Raw genomic sequence first — 19773 nt, forward strand, 5'->3', positions numbered from 1 at the left:
CCCAAGCGTGGGCATGGAGAACGACATCGCTCTGCTCCCGCCCTGTACCTGCCCCTGCTCAGGTCAGGATCCCATGGAGGTTCCAACAGGACACACTGATACCCCTGTGTAATAATAATAATACACTAATAACTACCAATACTAATAAATCTGCTATTCATTCTAATAAATAATCAGAGCTTTAGGCTGCAATAGCTGTAGGTGATTATACTACTGGATCCTAAAACATGATATTGTAAATAGAATTTAATAGATCCCACCAGTAGAATTTTTGGTAATTGTATTATAGCTAATACCAGTACTATAAATGCTAATGTTTAAAGGAGATGATAATAAATACTAATAAAATAAACCAATCAGTACTAATTAATAATAAATATTAATAAAGCTAATAATCACCCCTCTCACTGCCCTGACAGGACAGAAGGCAAATGATGGGTGACACTGCAGGTCACTGGGTGACCCTGAGGCTTTGGGCTCTGGACTGCACTGGCAGGTTTTGATCCATCACACCAAACTGCCCCTTCTCATTAGGCCCAAACTCATAATTATTAACCCATGTCCTCATTTGATCCCTTCATCAATTATCAAAGCCTCAAATGCCCTCAAGTAAGCCCTACCAGGGACTCCAGTGACCCCAGGTAAGCCCAAATGATCTAAAGTATCCCCTCCTAGGGACTCCATGACCTCAAGTACCCCAAATGACTTTATGTAACCCCTGTGACCTCAAGAACCCCTGAGGTTCTGCACCCTGAGCCCTCAGGGGGAGCAGCCTGCAGCACCCACAGCAGCACATCATAACCAGAGGCAGGGGCAGGGATGTGAAGCAGACTCTCCCCCAGCTTCCTTCCTTCCCTGGTCCCTCCATTCATCTTCTCCAGGAGTTGGCTCCTCAGCAGCAGGATCTGAGCAAGCCAGAGAACCAACCTGGGAATGGAAGCCCTTCAGTTGTGCCACACAGTCAGTAGAGTCTTAAGCTTTATTTTTCTATTGGCCAGCAACTTAAACTGGGTTAAAAAAAAAACCAAAAGCAATGAATATTGTTACATAGAGAAAAAGTATAAAACAGCTCAGTGGACACAAGCCAACTTACTGTTCATGTCTCGTTCTTCCTGGCCTCTCCCAACCCTGTACAATGTGTTTGAAGGGAATGGGCAAAGGCTGCTGTGAAGATACGCTTAAGAAATCAGAAATATTGCTTCAAGCAACATGCTCAATATTTTCCTCTTAGTTAGTAGTCAATACTTGTTAAGGAACTTTACTATAAAACAAAAAATAATTTAGAGATTTCTCCTTTAGATCATTACAGAATAATTTAGATTTCTTTCCTCTCTTTCTTACTGTTGCAGAACCAAGGATACATCTCAGTTCCTACACCTCTCTTTCTGCATTAGCTGAGGATTATTTCATAGGACTGATAATGGAGGAGTTTCAGATTGACCTGCTCTCAATTTTAACATGTTGCCCTTTAGCTGCAGTCCACAATTTCTGCTCTGTGAACCAAAACTCCACAATGCTGCAAGACCCTTTCCTGGTCTGGATGATTCTGCTCATGTTGGCTGTCTGCTGCTGGGGACAGGGCTCAGCCAGCACTGCTAAAAGGCCAGAAGAGGGAAGAAATTCATTGAGGAAGGTCTGAGCTTTTCTTCACTGCTTAGAAACACCAAACTGCCTTTTCTGCTGCTTCATGAGTGTAACAGGCATACCAGGAAGGAGGGAACAAGACAAGAGGAACACAAGATCCTGTGAATTCAGGCTACAATCCTGAGGGCACCAAGTTTATGGCAATGTCTGTGTCCTGTATGTATCCAGGATTCCAATGCAGAGACAATATTTAATTAAAACCTATTCCTCAGCAGCAAATAGCTAACCTAGCACTATCAATTTACCAAGTACAGTGGGGCAACTGGTTGGAAGTGACTCTCCTGACTTTCTTGGCAGTAACCAGTAGTGAGGTGACCAGTAGTGAGCTTCCAGACAAAGCCAGAAAACCCTCAGCTGATTAACAAGCTCTTTGGAGGCTTAAAAAACATTGGTGTATAGTCATTTCCTGCCAAGGGAGGCAAACCTGGAGGTTTTAGTAAGGAAAATCAAACCAAGGGAACCTTTCAACATGTAACAGATGAAAAAGGTATTTCCACTAACTGAACAGTCCAAAGGTTAGCAAGATATGGCAGCCCACAAAAAGACCAGTTCTTCATCAAACCTCATCAGGGGATAGGGAGGTGGAAATAAGACTCCTCACTCATGCTGGAAACCAGTCAATAAAACAAATTTTTGGCTAGACCCAAAAAAGGCAGTCCATCATCTTTGCTCCAGAACTGCTGGGAAGCAAAAGGCCTCTTGTGGCTTCTAATGGCACTCTGTTAGAGGAGGCTTCGAGGAAGAGGAGGAAGAATTGTTGAGAAATCCTAAGGTACCCACAACATCTTGTCAACATCGGTGTCACAACTAGATTTCAGCTGCACCAAGTTGTGCTCCCAATCAGCTGGGCAAGTAGCTCCTGCCTCCAGGCAGTCCTCCTCTCTGGTGGAGAAGAGCTGTGCTAGGACACTGGTGCACACTTGGGAGTAGGGAGAGAGCAAAATCTTCTGTGTATGAGAAACTCAGCTCTGTCTCCAGCTCAGTGCAGAACCATCATCTGGCCTCACAGTCAATGCCTGAGCCACTTCTCAAGAGAGCAAACCATAATTCTTGTACAGCATCCTGATGGCTTCATGTTGGCCTGGGAAAGCCTCAAGGGAAGTGGCCTTGGATAAATCTGGCTTTGTAGTTATATCAAGGGACTGTTGTGATAAAGCTTCTAGCAGAAGATCCACAGCTCTTTTGTTTCTTCACACTGAAAAGGACCTGCTGAACTCCTGGCTGCCTTGTACACAACAAGGAGGGGGACTTTCCCCAGAGGGGCAGATAAGGCAGTGCATGGTTCTAAAGGCATTCAATTATAGAGCCAAGTCCTCAAGTTACAGACACTTTTGGTGGTGGTAGTGGTGGTGGTGGAGAGTGGTCAGGTTGGCAGGTGCTAAGGGAAGTGGCAGAGGGGGAGCAACAGAGCTCTCACAGCTATTAATACGGTTCTGATTTTAAACTCTTGTACAAGCAGCAGGTGAAAATCATCCCAAAGATCTACAGGGTGAAGACAAGAAAGAAATACATGAAAACCACAGAAAGGATGCAGTGGAGTCAGCAACTTGAAAACTAACAGTTCAGACCCACTCTGGAGTGTCAGCCAGCTCCTGCCTGGGGATAACATACTCCAGCTTGCAATAGGCAGCAGGAAAAAACAATCTGTGCTAATCCTTGTAATTAATCAGAAGCTTCCTGGGGTGTAATCTGGCTGCTTGCCAGAACAAAAGGGAAGATGAGGAACTCTCAGATACATCTGCATCATAAAAAAAGAATATCCTGTGCCCTCCCCTCTCCAAATGTGAGTGCAAGCCATTCCCATTCCACATCATTATTCATCACCCTCTTGCAAATCATCACAGACCCACAGGGCTGTTCCTCAACATGACACAGCTGAAGGTAAGATTCTGGGATAAGTGGGGATAATCCCTAGGATCCCGGGTGGGAAGGTCCCTGCTGAAGGGAGGGCAGTTACAGGACACAGCCACAGGAGGGCTTCCTCAGGCTGCCGAGCCACGGCCTCCCACAGCCCCGGAGCTCAACTCCTATCCCTGCTGGACACCCACTATCACCTGCAGGGAATTCACCACACTGCCACAAGGGCTTTTTGGACCTGGTCAATCTCAGGTCCCCGAAGTACCTGGCAACTTCTTGCCAGGCAGGGAAGAGCATTACCCCATCTATTTTCCATCCCTCAGCTCAGAAGTTCCTTTACTTTTACCCCAAAACTCCCCTCAACCCTTTTTACCTGCACACAAGCAATGCTGATGCCCACTGCCCCAATAATTTTCAGATGCTCTTGAATGAAGTTTTCCAGCTTGGTAATGCAACCACTCTGCAGGGTGAAAGGAGGGACATGGAAAATCAGCTTCATTTTAACCTCTTGTTCACTTTAATCCAATGTCTGTGACCCTTGAAAGCAGCACTTTAAAAAGTGGTGTATGTAAGCAATCTCTTCCCCTGACATCTCTGGAAAAGCTAAGCAGATGATGTGAACTGCATCATGTCTGGTATTGCTCAGGACCAGCTGGCTCAGGAACCTCTGAACAAGCCCAAGGTGGCTCCTGGTAGTGCAGGAAAAATGCAGAAGAACCGACCACATCACACACAGTGTCATTCTTCTCTCATGTGTGTGGAGAAAGATTCCCTCACTCACTGCCTAGCTCCTGCCTGGAGGGGATGTTTATTCCTGTGAGGCCAAAAGGCCAAGGAAATGCTGCTAAGTGCATCCAGTACCAACAACCCTAACATAACTGAAGCCTTTTAAGAGTAAATTCTTCCCACTATTATTTATTACAGCAGTGAGTTTTGGTGTGAACCTGGAAAGCCAGGCTCTATCTCTGCCTTGCAACTGTCTATCAAGGACCAGAAGTATCTCCAATTGCACCTCATGGAGTAATTCCAACCACAAGGAGCTGTGTCAAATGTAGGACTTGCATTCAAGTCTCTTGCCAGAACCAAACCCCTCCTGCTTCCTCCCATAATTAATGTACCCAGGGTAACAAACAATTAATTATTTTCCTTTATATCTACATATTAAATAACAGTCTACAGAGCTGAACACTCAGCTAAAGAAGTGAATTGTACATTCCAAGGAATGCTACTGACTTGGAAGCCTACTGACAGTTTGCAGTAATAACCCAACACCACCACTCCCTGCCCACCTCTTTACACAATTTGTGACAGGTGGCTCTGAAGCCCTCCTGCTCTTTACCTCCTTGTAGATGTTGGAAGGATGGTCTCTCCTGCCACACAGGTCAGTGATCGTCTTACAGCAGCTGTCTGGGACTTTCCTCCCACTGGCCTCAGAAGATTTGATCCACAGGCTGTCGGCCCAGTCCGTGTAGTTGTTGCTCCCACAGCACTTGAACTGCACACACAGAGAGCAAAGGCTGAGCCTGCAAGCACTGCAACTTTTTCCTCCCTCCAGCCTCCCACATCAAGCCCTGGGCTTCACCCTCCTTTGCAGACACTCCAGCTATCTCATGGGTTTGGTTTTTTTATAATTATTACTGACTTTTGTGTTAAGAGTTTCCCAAATGTCCATTTAAATATCAAGTTCATCCATCCTTCAGCAGCTGTGACTTTTGTTTACTGCTGGGACGAACTGTAACCAAAGTGCACCTGCAGCTGCCTCAGCTCATAACTGCATGTTAATGATGGCAACAGGATAAGTTTAATTACCAGTTACCATCACAAATGCACCTGCTATGGCATTTTGCAAAGAGTAGTCCCTGTGCTTTGAAAGTGCCTATGCACAAGGGCCTTTTCTGTGGGAAAACCTGTCAGAACTGTGGCAGCCCTAACCTAAACCACCCCTGAGCCAGGCACAGCAAGCAACAGGGGCAGAAGAGCTCTTCTTTCATTACATTTTGATCTCTAGGGTACTGAAAAGCTTAATGAAAAATGTCAGCAATTTCTCCCAAGCTTTGAACTGGGAAAGTAGAAGCAGCTGTCAGAGTGACTTGGCAGCTCCAGTTCACTGGGAGCAAGTTCAGATATCATTTCCCCAGTGCTACTGGTCATGCAGTTCAATGATCACAGCATGCAATTCTGCCAGTTGCATGGCTCAGACCCTGTACCTCACCCAACTCTGTCTTGAATCAGAACATACACTCAGCCTAGAGAAGAAATACCTGTAGGTTATTTCTTCATGAAGAGATGCCTTTCGTGTGCTTGGTTTTAAGCCCTGAGGTAGCATTAGATCTCTTTGCCTTCAGAGACACCCACCTCCTGCTGCAGTTTGTCCACTGCACTGGTAACACTCTCCTCTCCCTCCCCCCGGTACTTCTGGGTCATGGTGTTCTTCAGATTTTGCTTCAGCTCCAGGCTCAGCTGAATGGAAGAGACAAGTGGGATAAAATCACAAGGCAAACTCACTCCTCAGAACGACTCAAAGCCCTGCATATATTCCACTGTCTTTGCTCCAAGAGGAGGACAGAGAACCGAGTGGAAGCTACTGCTTCCTTCAAGATCCTCCTCCAAGACTGGACTGGACAGGCTTATTTCCAAATGATTACAGATCAGGCCTCTGTTTTAATAACTGCAGGGAGCTGATTTGGGATCAAATTTCAACCTGCATTACACATCCCCACATGGCTTCTCACCTTGAATATGCAAGATTGCCAAGACATGCCTGCAATGGAAGGGAATACAAAAGTGTGCCTGCTTAAACATGAATATGCCTGTGAGACCATGTGCAGTCTTCTCCCTCTAAAGCCTGTAAAAATAATAAAACTTTATTTTTGTAAAAAATACAAATCACTCTGTCCAGGAGCAGGAAGAAATCAGAGTCCTTGGCATGATGGACTGAAGCCACATAGACCAAACAGCTCTTGTATCATCTTGAAAAAGGATGCCACAGGAGGGAATTAAGTGTGTGATTGCAAAAATCACTGCAAGGCTTTTCTTGATATTAGAGAGACAAAGTCTGATTTTGCAAGAGCAGAATTTCTGAAAGCATCATCATAAACCACTGGCATGTTCAAGTGATTGGATTCAAACTCTTACTCCTATGGAGACTCTTTTAATCGAGCTGAATTCTTCTCACCCTTTGGTGACAGCCAAGGGCCAAAGAGCCACATCCTTTTTTGTTATCCTGGTTGCGTCTCTTTTTTTTTTTTTTTCATATTGGTTCATGCAGCAACACTGCTTTAGTCCAATGCCTTTGAAATTCCAAGTTTCCTATACCAATAGACAACGCCAACATGCATTTTAGATTAGGTCAGTGGAACAACAGCTGAGTAACCTCTTTATTTACCTTTTATTCTACATAGTAAGTAGTAAATGAGAGGTCAAAAACATCTGGTTATGCTAAACTGTGCAAAATACAGTCTGGAGTTTATTCTCCCTCTAAAAACACTGCTTTCTCCAATCCCATGTGTCAGATGGGGACAACACCTACCTCACAGAGATGATATGAGGTGTCATTCATGAATATTTGCAAAATGCTTTGAGATCTTGGGCTGGGAAACTCTATGGAAATGCAAAGGATTTAGCATAAAAGGAAGAAAGGAAAAGGTTCAGCAACTGGAAGGCAGAGGCAAATGAAGAGGAGAGTCCATTAGCAGAATTATTACTTGGGAGAAAAGCAGTTACCTGTGGGCTCACGGGGAAGAACTGCAGCATGGAACAGAGATAAAAACCAGTTTAGACACACACATGCAAGCCTTAAACTCCAAAGCAATGGCTGAAATAAAAACAGTGGCAAGCAGAGCAAACAGCCTGCAACCAAGAGAGAAGCGAGATTTATCAGCCAGAGGGTAAAGGGATGTGCAGCTGTTGATCAGAGTTATACTCAAGTGATCTAAAGCACTCAAGGGTACAGTTCTGAACATGCTGTCCCGTATTTCAACCCAGGGATCAGCTCCTCCTCATCCATTGTCACATATCAACCCCATGCCTTTGCACAGATGGATGGATAGATCCTGGCTTCCTGCCATGCCTGCCAGGATTGATCTTTTCCTGTTAAATATGCACATTCATACCCCAGCTCCCTCCTGGCAGGAGCCATTGCAGCTCTTTGGCTCCTTGCAAACCACTAGTGCCCATCCAAGGCAAAGCACAGAAGGTCCAAGAGAAAATGGAATGGCAAGGAGTCCTGGCAGTGAAGTCAACAAGATGGGATGTTCAGCTGCTTTTCAGGCAGCCATTTGATAACAATCCTAATTTGCCACTTCCAATCAATTTCCAGACATAGAGCAACTTTGCAGGCTGTTTGTGCCTTGGCGGTTAAACTCCCTTTGAAAGCAAAGTGATGAATTAAGCTCTGCTCTCAGCAACTGCAAGAAGTGCCAAGCCAGACCTGCAGCTGTTGGGAGCCTGTCCTGTTTCTCCAGCCCCTCAGCTGCACTGCTTAAGTAAAGCTCTCAAAAAGTTCTTGACCTGAAAGGACCTCTCAGCTGGTCCATTCATCACCTTTGCTGGATGCAGCAGGAACTGTTCCTGTGTCCTGAACACGCTAAAGTGCCACTAATGTGGTTTCAGTTGCTTGCACTATGCCTTGGAGGCTGTTAGGAGAGTTCCTCAAAACTGAGAGAGCCTCAAAACCTGTCTTCTGTAAGAGTCTGCAGAAAAACTGAGCACTAAGTGCACCACAGGAAGGAGCCGAGCAGTAGGGCTGTGCAGCCCGTTGGGGTAACGACCATCACTTTGTCAAAACCAGTAAATAATCCAAGGTCTTCTGTATATGGAGGGGAGTGAGTAGGTGAACCACAAAATAGACCTATGTCCCAAGCACCCAGGCCAAATTTTGGCTGGAGAAATGGGATGATAATGAGCTATCCTCTCTCCCTTGTCTGAGTCTCCAAGGACTAATGTCCACTCACCTGCTGGTAGTAGATATAGGCCAGGATTCCTGCAATGATCTCCAGAAGAAAGATGCATAGCAACAATATGAAGTACTGTAAAATAATAGGAAAAATATATTAGAACAGAACATAAGGAGATGCCAAGAGGCAGCTTTTCTTTACCTGGTAAAACGCCTGACTCTGTCTTCACCAATGCTTTTCTGCAGCAGTGTTCAAAAGCTAGGCCTGGGATTAAGACTTGAATAGGGTAGGAAAGGAACAATCCCACAGATTAATTAAAAAAAAAAACCACAGAATAACTGAAGACAAGCAGAAGCAAGTGTGAGTTTAACTCACAAAGCCAGAGGGATATAGAGAATGGAAAAGTGCAGGTAACCAAGATAAGATCACTGTACAAAAGAAAGTGGTTGCTAGATAACCTAATGAATACACTCAGTACCACGGAAAATATCTGATTCTGACATCAATACAAAAAAAATTAAACTTTTGCTTGTTTTGACATTGTTTAGGGCATTTCACCAAGTTACTAAGGAGCAATGTATGTTACAAAGATGATTCAATAAAGCCACAGAGGGCTTGTTTCACCAAATAGGCAGAACAGCAGCTAAGCATAAAGCTCCCAGTGACTTCTGCAGGGCTCAGCCACAGGCTAAGAAGCACTGTTGAAGTGGATGGATTCCAGCACTGATTCACACTCAGCACTGCATGTGCTCCTGAACTGGGATCTAGATGGAAAAACTCAGCATCTCAAAACCAAAGCGAGAACTCTTAGAACACTAATAGGAGAGCATGATTATTTCTTAAAAGAGCTTAGTGGCAATGAAGTGAAAAGGGTAAGCCTTGCTAAGCACAACAAGAATCAAATGGACAGTACAGAAAACTGTTTGGGATCCCTGTTCTATTCACAAACAAGTAAGAAAGCCAAACCCATGAAGAAACCATGCAGTAGATTGAAAGGACAAGGCAGGCCTGAAGAGCCTGGGTGAAGTGTCCACTTCTGCTTAGGATCCAAGAGAGCTTTTCAGGGAGAATCCCTCTCCTGACAAGCAGCCCCTGCCTTGCTCACAGTCAGCAACAAACAGTGTCTTTACAGATCCAGGCTCTCCTGTGGCTGATATTAAATTAATCTTTCTTTAGATAAAGCTGAAGAGACTCCAGCTCCAGTCATAACAAGGACCTCAAGCTAAGTTTCTGTAAGAGCTGGCTTCTCCAGGACAGAACAGACAAAATATCTTCCATTTACTGTTTTACCCTCAGCCTTAAGAATGGTCTGTTACCAAGACACGAGGAAGCAAATGGCTCCCTACAAATGTAACTGGACATCAAACCTGCACAAAAAAGGACAGTGAAGATCTGGACAGAGTAAGGATGCTTTCTGTTGCACAAGTGTTACACCCCCACTGTGCACTTTTCTCACTAGGTATTTCCCAGCCGCTTCCGCAGGAGTAAAATGACACACTCAGGCTTCCTCTTTCACCCCTGTTGGGCTTCAGCAGCTGCAAAGCATGGACAGCTGGGTTTTATCTGCAGACCAGGCTTTAATCTGAGCACACAATCTCAGCCTTTCACTCCCCTGCCCCAGGCTCTCCCCCACAGCGATCCCAACCATCTCCAAAGCTTGTACAAGGTACCCATTCATCCCTGGGCAATGAGTCACCCACTGGAGTGCAGGATAGCTAAAGGCTGCTCCCAACATTCCTAGGAGGTTGAAAAGGGGCAAGAAAGGGTTGGCAGGCCTTGACACACGGGCTGGCTCTCTTTTGTTGGGATTTTGTTGTGCCTTAACTGACCTTAACATCATTTCTCTGCCAAGGAGGGGCAGGAGGATGGCAGGATGCTGAGAACAACCAATGGACTGGAAAGCTTGTTTATTTTTCCTTGCTCTGTGTAATGTCAGATGCGTTCAGGTAGAGCTAGAGTTATGTCACTACAAGCTCTGTGCTCACTGTGCTGGCTTACAGTGGATAGAAACAAACATGTATCCAGCAGACCTTAACAAATCTGAGTCACAAGTAAAACCTTGTGAGGAAGGTTAGTGCATCCACCACCCATGAACCCAACCTGTCTCTGCTGATACACTCCACCATTATCTTATTCCCATCGCTCCCTCTGGGCCACTTGTATGTATCATGCTGATATAGGGGAGCAGCAGCTTTCACCCTGGACACACACAGAGCACAGGGCTGCTCTCCCTGCCCTTCAGCTTTAGCTGCAGGGCTTTCTTAGAGGTCTGCTATGGGAGGAGTGGAACTGTAAGGACATGCCCTACTTGTTTCCCAAGTCAGAAATGTGCGATCACCAGAAGCTCTCTAACAAGCACATGCCTGGACCTGGGTGGGCTCTAAGCAAAATTTACCCTGGCTTTGGCTCCAAGACTGAGTCAGGGCTATTGGGTGTCTCCTCAAGATCTACAGAGTTCGAATTGCTTCCATCCAGTTTTGAGTGAGGTACTAAGTGTTAAGTGTGTTTTCTTTGAATAACACAAAAAATGGCTCAACCCCCTACAACCCAAATAATTATCTGGAGACATCTTTCTACTGCCTGAAAAAGAGATAGATGATAGCAATGATACTCCTAAATCAGCAACCTCACTTCGGTGGGAGGGTTCCGGGCTGAAATGCAGTAGGAACAGAAATCCTAATCCACATGTGCTCCCTTCTCCCTGTCCAAGGTAGGTGACTAGAAAAAAGACTGTGAGGGGCCAGGCCTGAAGAAAGTCACCTCTTTTTACAAGCAAGATCTTCTATTTGACAGGTCTTTCCCTGGGACTGCATTTTGACTGAAGTATGATATAATTGCGGTCTGTGTCCTTCTAAAGAGCTGGACTGCAGCATCACAGCTGCAGATCCACTGCCTTGCCTGCTCATGGAGCCAGAGAAACTCCACCTCTGCTGCCCAGGCCTCAGCACAGCACATGGTTAAGGAAGGCCAGTAAGAAATGACAACAGAAGTAGCACAGCTGTGAGTGATGAGCAATGAAATACTATGAAAAGCCTTGAACTGGGCTCATAAAACTAACAGTTACATACAAGGCAGTAAAAAAGTTCACGGCTTCCAAACTTTTCAAGAGAAAAACAAACTAAAAACCAGATATACATTTGACAAAGTGCATCCAAAGCTGTCAGCAATCGGTTTTTAAAAGTACCAAAGCAGCACTGGGGAGAGCAGAGCTCTGTGCTGATTATACTGCTCCCTCCCATATTTACATGGGTCTCTTGTATAGAGGGAAAGTGGGACCGGCTGGCACAGCCCCTGGGGTGACTGTGAAGCTGCCAGGATTACTGTCTGAGCTCAGAGCTGGCAAATGCCCCCAGCCAGGCTCACCCAGCCCTGGCAAGCACAGCCCTGTCTCAGATTACTCAGGGCAACCAAAGCAGAGCACAAGCAAGAAGAGACAATAGGTCTGTCACAGCCAGCCACTCTGAAAGGACACTGGTGTAAGGAGACAGAGTGACCTTTTATTCCCAAGAGACAATTATTAGTTTTCTATGGCAGAATAACAAAGAAAACCCCACTGGATTTTCATACGTAGCTTCTGGCTGAGGGAAAAAGACAAAGGGGGATCTCTTTGGCATGGAGAGTCAGCGAAGCAAGGCCAAAACCAACTGCTACAGACCAGGAGCCTACTGAACAAGAATCAGCAATGCACTCACTGTGTCTCCCTCCATAGTTGCTCTCCCTCCCTGGCCCTACTCTGCCTCTCACAGGGATTATCAGGTCTGCACAGCAGTGAAGCATCAGGCTTGCTCACAACTCTTATTTCTTCTATCCAAACTAAAGAGGAAAAATGGGGTCAGTCAGGTGAATGAGGATTTGCAAAGGGAGGAGCTGGCAGCTGAAGTATCTTTTTCTGTACCTGTGAAAGCCAAGAGCCACTGATTGTTATTTCAATCACTGCACTCACCACTGCAGCCCAGACACTAAAACAGAGTGCTGCCACACTCCAGACTGAAAGGCAGATTTGAGCAGGAGTAAGCAAAATAGAAACCTCAGGGCTGGTAAAAAACTTCAGTGTAGGTGGGTGAGCAGGGAGCTCAGGAAGTAACACAGAGAAAGCTGTAAAAGAAGCAGCAGATTATCAAAACAGCATGGCTCTTTTTCGTGGAAGCAAAACTAAAGTAATTTTTTTGCAACTGAAGGAAATATTAGAAATGTTCTGACAACCAAGTGAAAAAGTGTATTAATCTGGCTTGAACTTAATGTCATTAAAAGCTAGTTTTATTACAGGTCTGTCATATTTTCCTCCCTCTTCCCATTTTCCAAAACAGTATATAGAATGGACAAGGAAGAAGGAAGAGACAAAAGCCACAAGGTTTTGTTTTGAATAGTTTCAAACAGACATTCTCACATGAAGCTTAGGTATTACAACTACACTTTTTACTCTTGAACCATGCAGCACATTCTTTGTGTGGATGGAAGAAAATGCTCTGCAGTAAAACCTGTCCCCTGGGACATGGACAGCACTGCTGTCAGGAGCTGGAGACCTTAATGATATTTGCTCTAGGACAAACAAGTAAGGCTGGTGCACAACACAACCAAGATGCTTCCCCCCAAATATAACAACCAAGCAAAACTCACCACTCTTAGCAAATTCCGCCGCTCTTTGAAGGTGGCACAGCACCCAAGGATGCCAGTGACCATGACCACCACCCCAGCCACCACCAGGATATAAGCAGTTGCAGAGTATGTGCTGGAGGAGAGCAGGCTGATGTAGTCACTCTTCTCAGCCAGGGTCCAGGTGCCCACTGCCATCACAGCCCCACCAGCCAGCTGGGGAGAGACAGAAGCAAACAAATGAAGGGTGTCGGAAGCATGAAGTTCCTCACCTCTCACAGCTACTGGACAGGGACAGGAGGATGTACTACAGCTCCATCAGCTAGCCAAAGATGATCTACACTAAAGGATGGACTCACTGGGACTGGAGCAGGTCCTGAGCTTCAAGGCATCCAGTTCAGCACTCCAGGCTGCCTGAGACAGAAGCTATCTAAACCATCTACCTATGTACAGCAGTTCATACTCAGACCAGACTCTTCCCAAATGTAGCCACACTGGGTTTTGGGCAAATAAAACATGTCAAATCTGTATCACCAACCTGGCTGGCTAACCTCTAAGCCTTGTGGCAAGTGAACACAGAGAACCCAACCACATCCCTAACAGTTCCCTCTCTTCTAAGCCTTCAGCTTCCAGAGGGTTTTAGGCAGCATCTGGTAAACTCAGCCTTCCTTAAAGGTCTGACTTGGACACTTCATTGCTCTGTCCCATGCACCAAAGTAAAACACAGCCCTTTGGCATCAGTAACTTTCCTGGTGGAAGTATGACTCTGAGAAGCTCTAAAGTGGATCAGCTGCAAGAAGGTGTGTGTCATCTGCCAGCACTCCCTCTGCCATTTTGAGAGGAGAAATGGCAAGACAGTGGAGCCCTCAGGCTCCTGGAAAAAGTAAACCAGGTGAAAAATCAAGGCTTATTTTCAGGCTTCCTGTAATTTTCTATATCTGGTAACATGACCTAGAAACAGCCACGTGCTACAGTGTCAAACCATAACTTCTGCAGCCTGGGCAGCCAAGCCTAAGGGGTGACCTTTCATCCAACAGGACAAAGGCTGTGTCCTATTGATGTCAGCACTTCTTCCCAAAGACTTCACCATGCCCAAGATTTCTGCACCCCAACACCAAAATTGCAGTGCCATCTCATTGCCTCTGACACAGACTGAGTTTTCTTACCCAGAAAAAGAAGTTGAAGATGAAGAGAAGGTACTTCAGACAGATGGTCCCACATGTTTCCTTCTTTTCAGTATACTCACGCATCTTTCTGGTTCACCAAGCTCCTAAAAAAAAAAACAAATCCAGAAAAGCTTGAGTGAGTCAGTCATCACACCACTTCTCCCAGAAGGCCAGCATTACTACTGTCCTTCTGCAACATCTAACACTTGCAATCTTTTGCTGAAGTAAGCTGGTGAACAAGCCATTCAGCTGACTTCAGGGACCCAAGACAGTGCTGGCTCAGATAAAGAGCTCTCATATCATTTGGGTGACCTACACACAAGATCTTGCACAATCCCAGGCCTGCTCTCCAGAAAATCCCAGTGTGGCTCCTGATTACAGCCTGTAGTGGCTGTTCTGAAGGCAGCAACAGAAATCTTGGTCTCTGATATTTATGGAATAATCTGTCTCCAAAGAATATTATTTTCTCTCTGGCATTAGTTACAACTGCCTTAAATAGATCCTTCTCTAAGTTTGGGCTATTTTTGATCTTTATAATTGTAACTGGGAACACACTTATTATATGTTCAGATGTCCTATCCTTTTTGAACCTCAGCAGTCTGCTGGAGTAATTAATTCTCTTCTTCACTGCTTACTTTCCATGGCCCTTCTCACAGGCTAGCTGTCCCTCAGGGCACTAAAAGACTGTCCCAGCTACTAAGAGGAAGAAACACAACCCTTGGCTTTAGATGATCTGACAGCATAAAATGCCCCTGCAGATATGTAAGGAATGGGGTTTTGTTGTGAGTCAGTCCCAGTGCAGTGTTACAGATCTGCTACACCCTAGAGCACGTTTCTCAGAAGTGGGTCTGCAGCAAGCACAGCTCCATGCTACTTCACTGCCTGTTGTTCAGAACTCAAAGTCTGAAACCCTCAAAAAAATATTCTCATCACTGCCTGACCAGGCAGACAGGACAAAAGCACTGCTCAGGGTATTGCTGCCAGCATCACCTGTGTGAGGCAGGATACAGAAGTACAACCAAATCCTCATCACTTGCATTTAATTAAAAAATCATCCCTTTCCTCCTACACCAGCCAGCAAGGAATGATGCAAACATTGTGCACCAACATCAGAGTGCAATGTGCTCCTACACCAGCAATTTCCCTGGAAGCAGGCAGGCAAACAGCCTCTACATTTTTCCAGAGGCATGGAGTCCACACTTAGTTAAATTACAAAATTTCTTCACACAAGTGATGCAAGCTCCCTCCAGGGACCCACTGCAGCTGCACACAGCCATGCAGTATAGACTCATCTTGGCAAAACACCTGACAGCAAAGAAAGTGAGAAACAGGTACACACAGCCAGGCTGCACATCAGGTGACTATCAGCATTATCTCTGCCACCACATTTCTAATGTCTGGCTTTAAACCAGATGAACCAAGGCTGGGAACAGCAGCTGCCCATTCTGCTGCATAATTGTATTTTATTTGCAGGAAACTATTTCCTTGTCCTTCATGCCAGCCCACTCAAAAGCCCCAGCCAGGCCTGCGCTTTAGAAACTAACAAACGAAGCTAACAAGGAAAGCAAGAGTGTGAACATGCCAACAGTCCCACCCATGCCCATTCCTGTCACCATTTCACAAGAAAACATTTTTCTCCAGAATAATATCTGGCAACAGCAGTTGGCAACAGCATGCTGCTTCACTGGCAAAAGGAGCAGATGAGATGGTGGCACAGATCAAGGAGAACAACTCCTCAGAGTTATCTCCAGAAGAGATCAGAACCTCCAGCAATGCTCAGATTAATTACCATGTTGCAGCACAAAAGGGCCCCGGGCTTTGGGAAGGAATGGATGCTGCTGGTACTGCATGCATTGACCAGGGCTTGCAGATTCTCCATGAGAAAATGCCCAAGAGCACAACATTCATGGAAGGTGACAGATTTACAGTTCCCAGAGGCTTCATTAAGCCACAGAAGAAGAATGGCAGCAGCAAGGCAGCCACACACGCAGCTGCTCAACTCAGAAGAGGCACCTCACCCCAGATCTGAGAGATGCCTTCTAGTAACAGGTCTTCTGCTCACCCCTTCTACTATCAGGGCTGTAGGTAGAGGAACATGAACTGCAGGCTTGCAGAGACTGACCAGGGGATGATAACCATGCTTTCTGTCCTTAGGCTCCTTGGCCCAGTTTCCCTCTTGCTCCCAAGGATTTTAGGAATCTTTCTTCCTTCCCCTACATATTGCCATAGAGCAGGTGCTGGGCCCTAGCAAGGGATATAATCTGTCCTTCCTTCTGATCCAAAAGCTCTGAAATCCCAGTCACAGTTCCATCTTGTCCAGGGTGAGGACTGGGCAGACTACACTTGCATCAGATGACAGGCAGTCTGAAATCCCCCAAGGCAGCAGGTCCTGCTCCACCCAGCACTGGGTACAGGCAGCCTGGCTTTGCTGCTGGCAGGAGAGGATACGCCTGTTTCCAGAAAGCTGGCAGGGAACAGCTGCAGGTTTATAAAGCAGGGTGAATCACCAGGGATGGCAGACCATGAATCAGAAAACAATCAGGGCTGTCTCCTGTTTGATCTATCCTTCCTAGCCAGGAGCAGAGCTGGTGGCACTGGCTGCCTCTGCATTCTAAATGACTCACCCAGCCAACTATTCAGGGAAAAGCAGCTCTCTAGGCCCTCTTTCTAGAAGTCATGTTGTGCTCCTTGCCTCACACAGGGTGATCTGCTGCCTCCCATCACCTGCAAAGACAGGTCAGCCTTCAGGGAACTATCCTGATCGTAGGGAAAGCAAGTGAGGGCAGGAGACTACACTGAAATGTCTTCCCCACGGAGCCCCAGCAGCAGGAGGGGGAACCACATCTGCTTCCCAGGTTTATGGTCACTTCAGGCTCTGAGCCCCACAGTCCCAAAAAGCACAGAGGTGTTGATCAGTGTCACAGCACCAGGATGAAAATGGGGGCCTCATCCTGAATTCACTGACATAACCATGGTCTCCTGCCTTCAGTCATCCTTATAACAAACCCTCAGAACTGATATGAATCACTCTTGAAACCGGACAAGAAGCAGCAACAGTAATTAACACACATAATTCTGTTCTATTTTAGACACTGAGGCAAAAACCTGTTCTGAATCATTATCAATAATTACAAATGAGCTCTCTGATGAATAGGAAATGGCAAGCTCTACCACAGGGCTATATTTACAAATACATAAAAACATATTAATTAAACATGAGCTTCATAATGGGAAATACTTTGTTAACTGAAAAAGTGGTTAGAAGACTAAAAGTACTTTCATAATGAAGTTTACTTGGTCAAGTCCAACAGACAGGAGCTTCATCTGCAAGTTAAATTTCAGCAAGCAATCAAGGAATACAGGCTGTGAAATTTAGTCACACAATGGAAAGAAGTATTTTAATGGAAGTCACGAGAATCAACAAGAGGTTCCTACTATGCCCACACACACTGCAACAGAAATGACAGAGAGAAATAATTCTCTAGGGAAAACAAAATGCATTAAGCTGAGAGGAAAAAACAAGTGACAGAAACCATAGATGAAAGGGAGGAGTAACAGTCTGAAGATTAATTCAAGAAACTGGGAGTTGAACAGCTTGAATCCAGCTTTCCACTCTGACACAGACTTTGTACATAGACTTGGGCAAGTCCTTCAGTCTGACCCTTGCCTCTCCCTTCCTCCCCCATGCAAGAGCTTCATTATTCTCTCAACCCAGCGACTTTATGAGGATCTGCACTGAGAAACTCTGCTGATGGAGGAATGCCAGCTGAGAGGCATGACAGGCTCCAGGTGACTGACAAACTGGCAAAAGCCCGACAGCAACATGATTTCACAGACTCAAAAGTGCTTTTGCCAGCAAAGATTATTTCAGCCAGTGAACTGGAACAACCTCGTTCATGATTAGTAAAATACATACTTATAATGAGAGGAATGCCTGGTAAAACAATTTTGGCAGTAATTTTTGACGCTTGCTGGTTCAAATACATCAGGGATTGAGAGATGCTAATAATGAAGTATATGAGTAACAGTGAATAACAGTGAATAACAGTAGAATAACAGTGAAGCAAGGAGGAACTTATGCAGACATCTCAAAAAGATAAAAAAGGTAAAGAGTGAGCTCATCCTGCCCCGTGTGACTGCAAGCCACAACCTCCTGGGAGGGTAAGAATATACAGTGCATGACTGCCAGGCAAGGCTGGGATCACGTCAAACATGAAACTGTTTCATGGTCTGATTTTCTTGGGCTCTCATCCTGCTGTGACTGAACCGTTGGGACAAACCAGACTAAAAGTCACCAGAAGTTGAACAGTATGGCTCCAGTTCTGGGTGTTAAGTATCTGGGAACACAAGCACTGCACAGACAACTGTGAAACCTAAAATTTCAATAGCAGGACTGGCTCTGCATGTTCCACACCACACCACTGTATTTTTCTTTGCAGACCCAAAGGCACACATAGGCATGCACACACAGCCCAGCTCAGAAAGCATATGCCATGCACACACACACATACACTCCTCTGGATAGACATTCATTTAGTCATCCCAGACACTGCCTGGTACATTTGCCTCAACTTGCACTGTAACAGCACTTAATTAAACAGCAAAGAAAGCCAGGCCTGCAGGCTTTTTCTGCACAACCTGCCCTAAAGCAGCATCTGACAGATGGGGAAGAAACAATGCCAAAGCAAATGAATAGCTCCCAGGCCATTAAAAGTATCATTATTTAAAAGTATCGATTTTTGAGTGATAGCAAGCAAATTGGGATCCAAAACATCAGTGACAACTCTTCCACAGATAACTCATACACCACAACTTTCATAACTTCTAACACCTTGGCCAAAGCACACAAGAAAGACTTGCTCCAGGAAATCCCACTGCACCCATGCTGTAACGAAAGTGCAACCACTGGGCACACTGCTGGCCTGGAGGGAAATATTCCACTGGAGACTATCTGAGCTGGGCCAGATAACCCTGGCAGCCATCAGCAAACAAAGCAGACGTCCTTCCCTTGGTATGTGCAGTGCAGGTGTGGGCCAATAACTTTAATCTTCAGCAAACTCACAGACATTCTTTGTCAAGGTTGAACTCCAGCCTTTGAAAGTATGACCCCTTGAGCTCCCTCTCTGTAAGATGAAAACATCACCACTGATGCTTTACCTACCCCACTGAACATCCTCAGAAAGGGCCTCCAGCTGCTTACTGCCTGCCAGAAAGCAGCTAAAAGTAATTTAAGCAAAGCCTTCCCAGGAGAGGAATTCTAAAGCTTGCAGGTAAAGAGCTCAAATTCACACTGTGTGCCATTATCCACCCCAAATTGATAGCCAACATGGATCAGCAGTCTTGACACTGACCTTTTACCACCAAAGCAGGTGACGGCACCAGTGCAAATGTTCAGTCCTCTTCAAAGGCTTTTTCCCACTCCCTCTCGTGTTGCTGGCTCTAGTCTGCTGCTGGATTTAAAAAAGCAGAAAGCTGAAGGAAAAAAGATGAGAGATGGAGAGAAGCACGAGCTATGCCAAAGACTATTCTGAAATCAATATATGATTATATACTTCGCCATCAAGTCCTTTAAGTAGAGAGCACATGATTTCATAATACACTTGTGAATGCATTTGATT

General features: G+C 45.5%; 1 protein-coding gene across 8 annotated transcripts in view; it reads right to left on the reverse strand.

Moving 5' to 3' along the window:
- Positions 1-965: 965 nt before the first annotated feature.
- CD151 (CD151 molecule (Raph blood group)) overlaps positions 966-19773 on the reverse strand; it is a 32051-nt gene continuing 13243 nt past the window's right edge. For 2 of the 8 annotated variants that reach the window (XM_056493434.1, XM_056493439.1), the window contains exons 2-9: positions 19507-19605; positions 14156-14259; positions 13014-13205; positions 8454-8528; positions 5857-5961; positions 4841-4996; positions 3875-3961; positions 966-3126 (exon numbers count right to left, since the gene is read on the reverse strand). In XM_056493434.1, coding sequence (XP_056349409.1) covers positions 3067-3126; positions 3875-3961; positions 4841-4996; positions 5857-5961; positions 8454-8528; positions 13014-13205; positions 14156-14239 — 759 coding nt within the window. In that variant the 5' untranslated portion in view covers positions 14240-14259; positions 19507-19605 and the 3' untranslated portion in view covers positions 966-3066. Of the gene's footprint in view, positions 3127-3874; positions 3962-4840; positions 4997-5856; positions 5962-8453; positions 8529-13013; positions 13206-14155; positions 14260-16779; positions 16880-19506; positions 19628-19773 lie in introns of all 8 variants that reach the window. The other 6 variants (XM_056493438.1, XM_056493442.1, XM_056493440.1 and 3 more) reach the window with 5 other exon arrangements.

Source organism: Oenanthe melanoleuca, chromosome 5 (assembly GCF_029582105.1).
Source record: "Oenanthe melanoleuca isolate GR-GAL-2019-014 chromosome 5, OMel1.0, whole genome shotgun sequence".
In the NCBI taxonomy this organism is placed as follows: Eukaryota; Metazoa; Chordata; class Aves; order Passeriformes; family Muscicapidae; genus Oenanthe; species Oenanthe melanoleuca.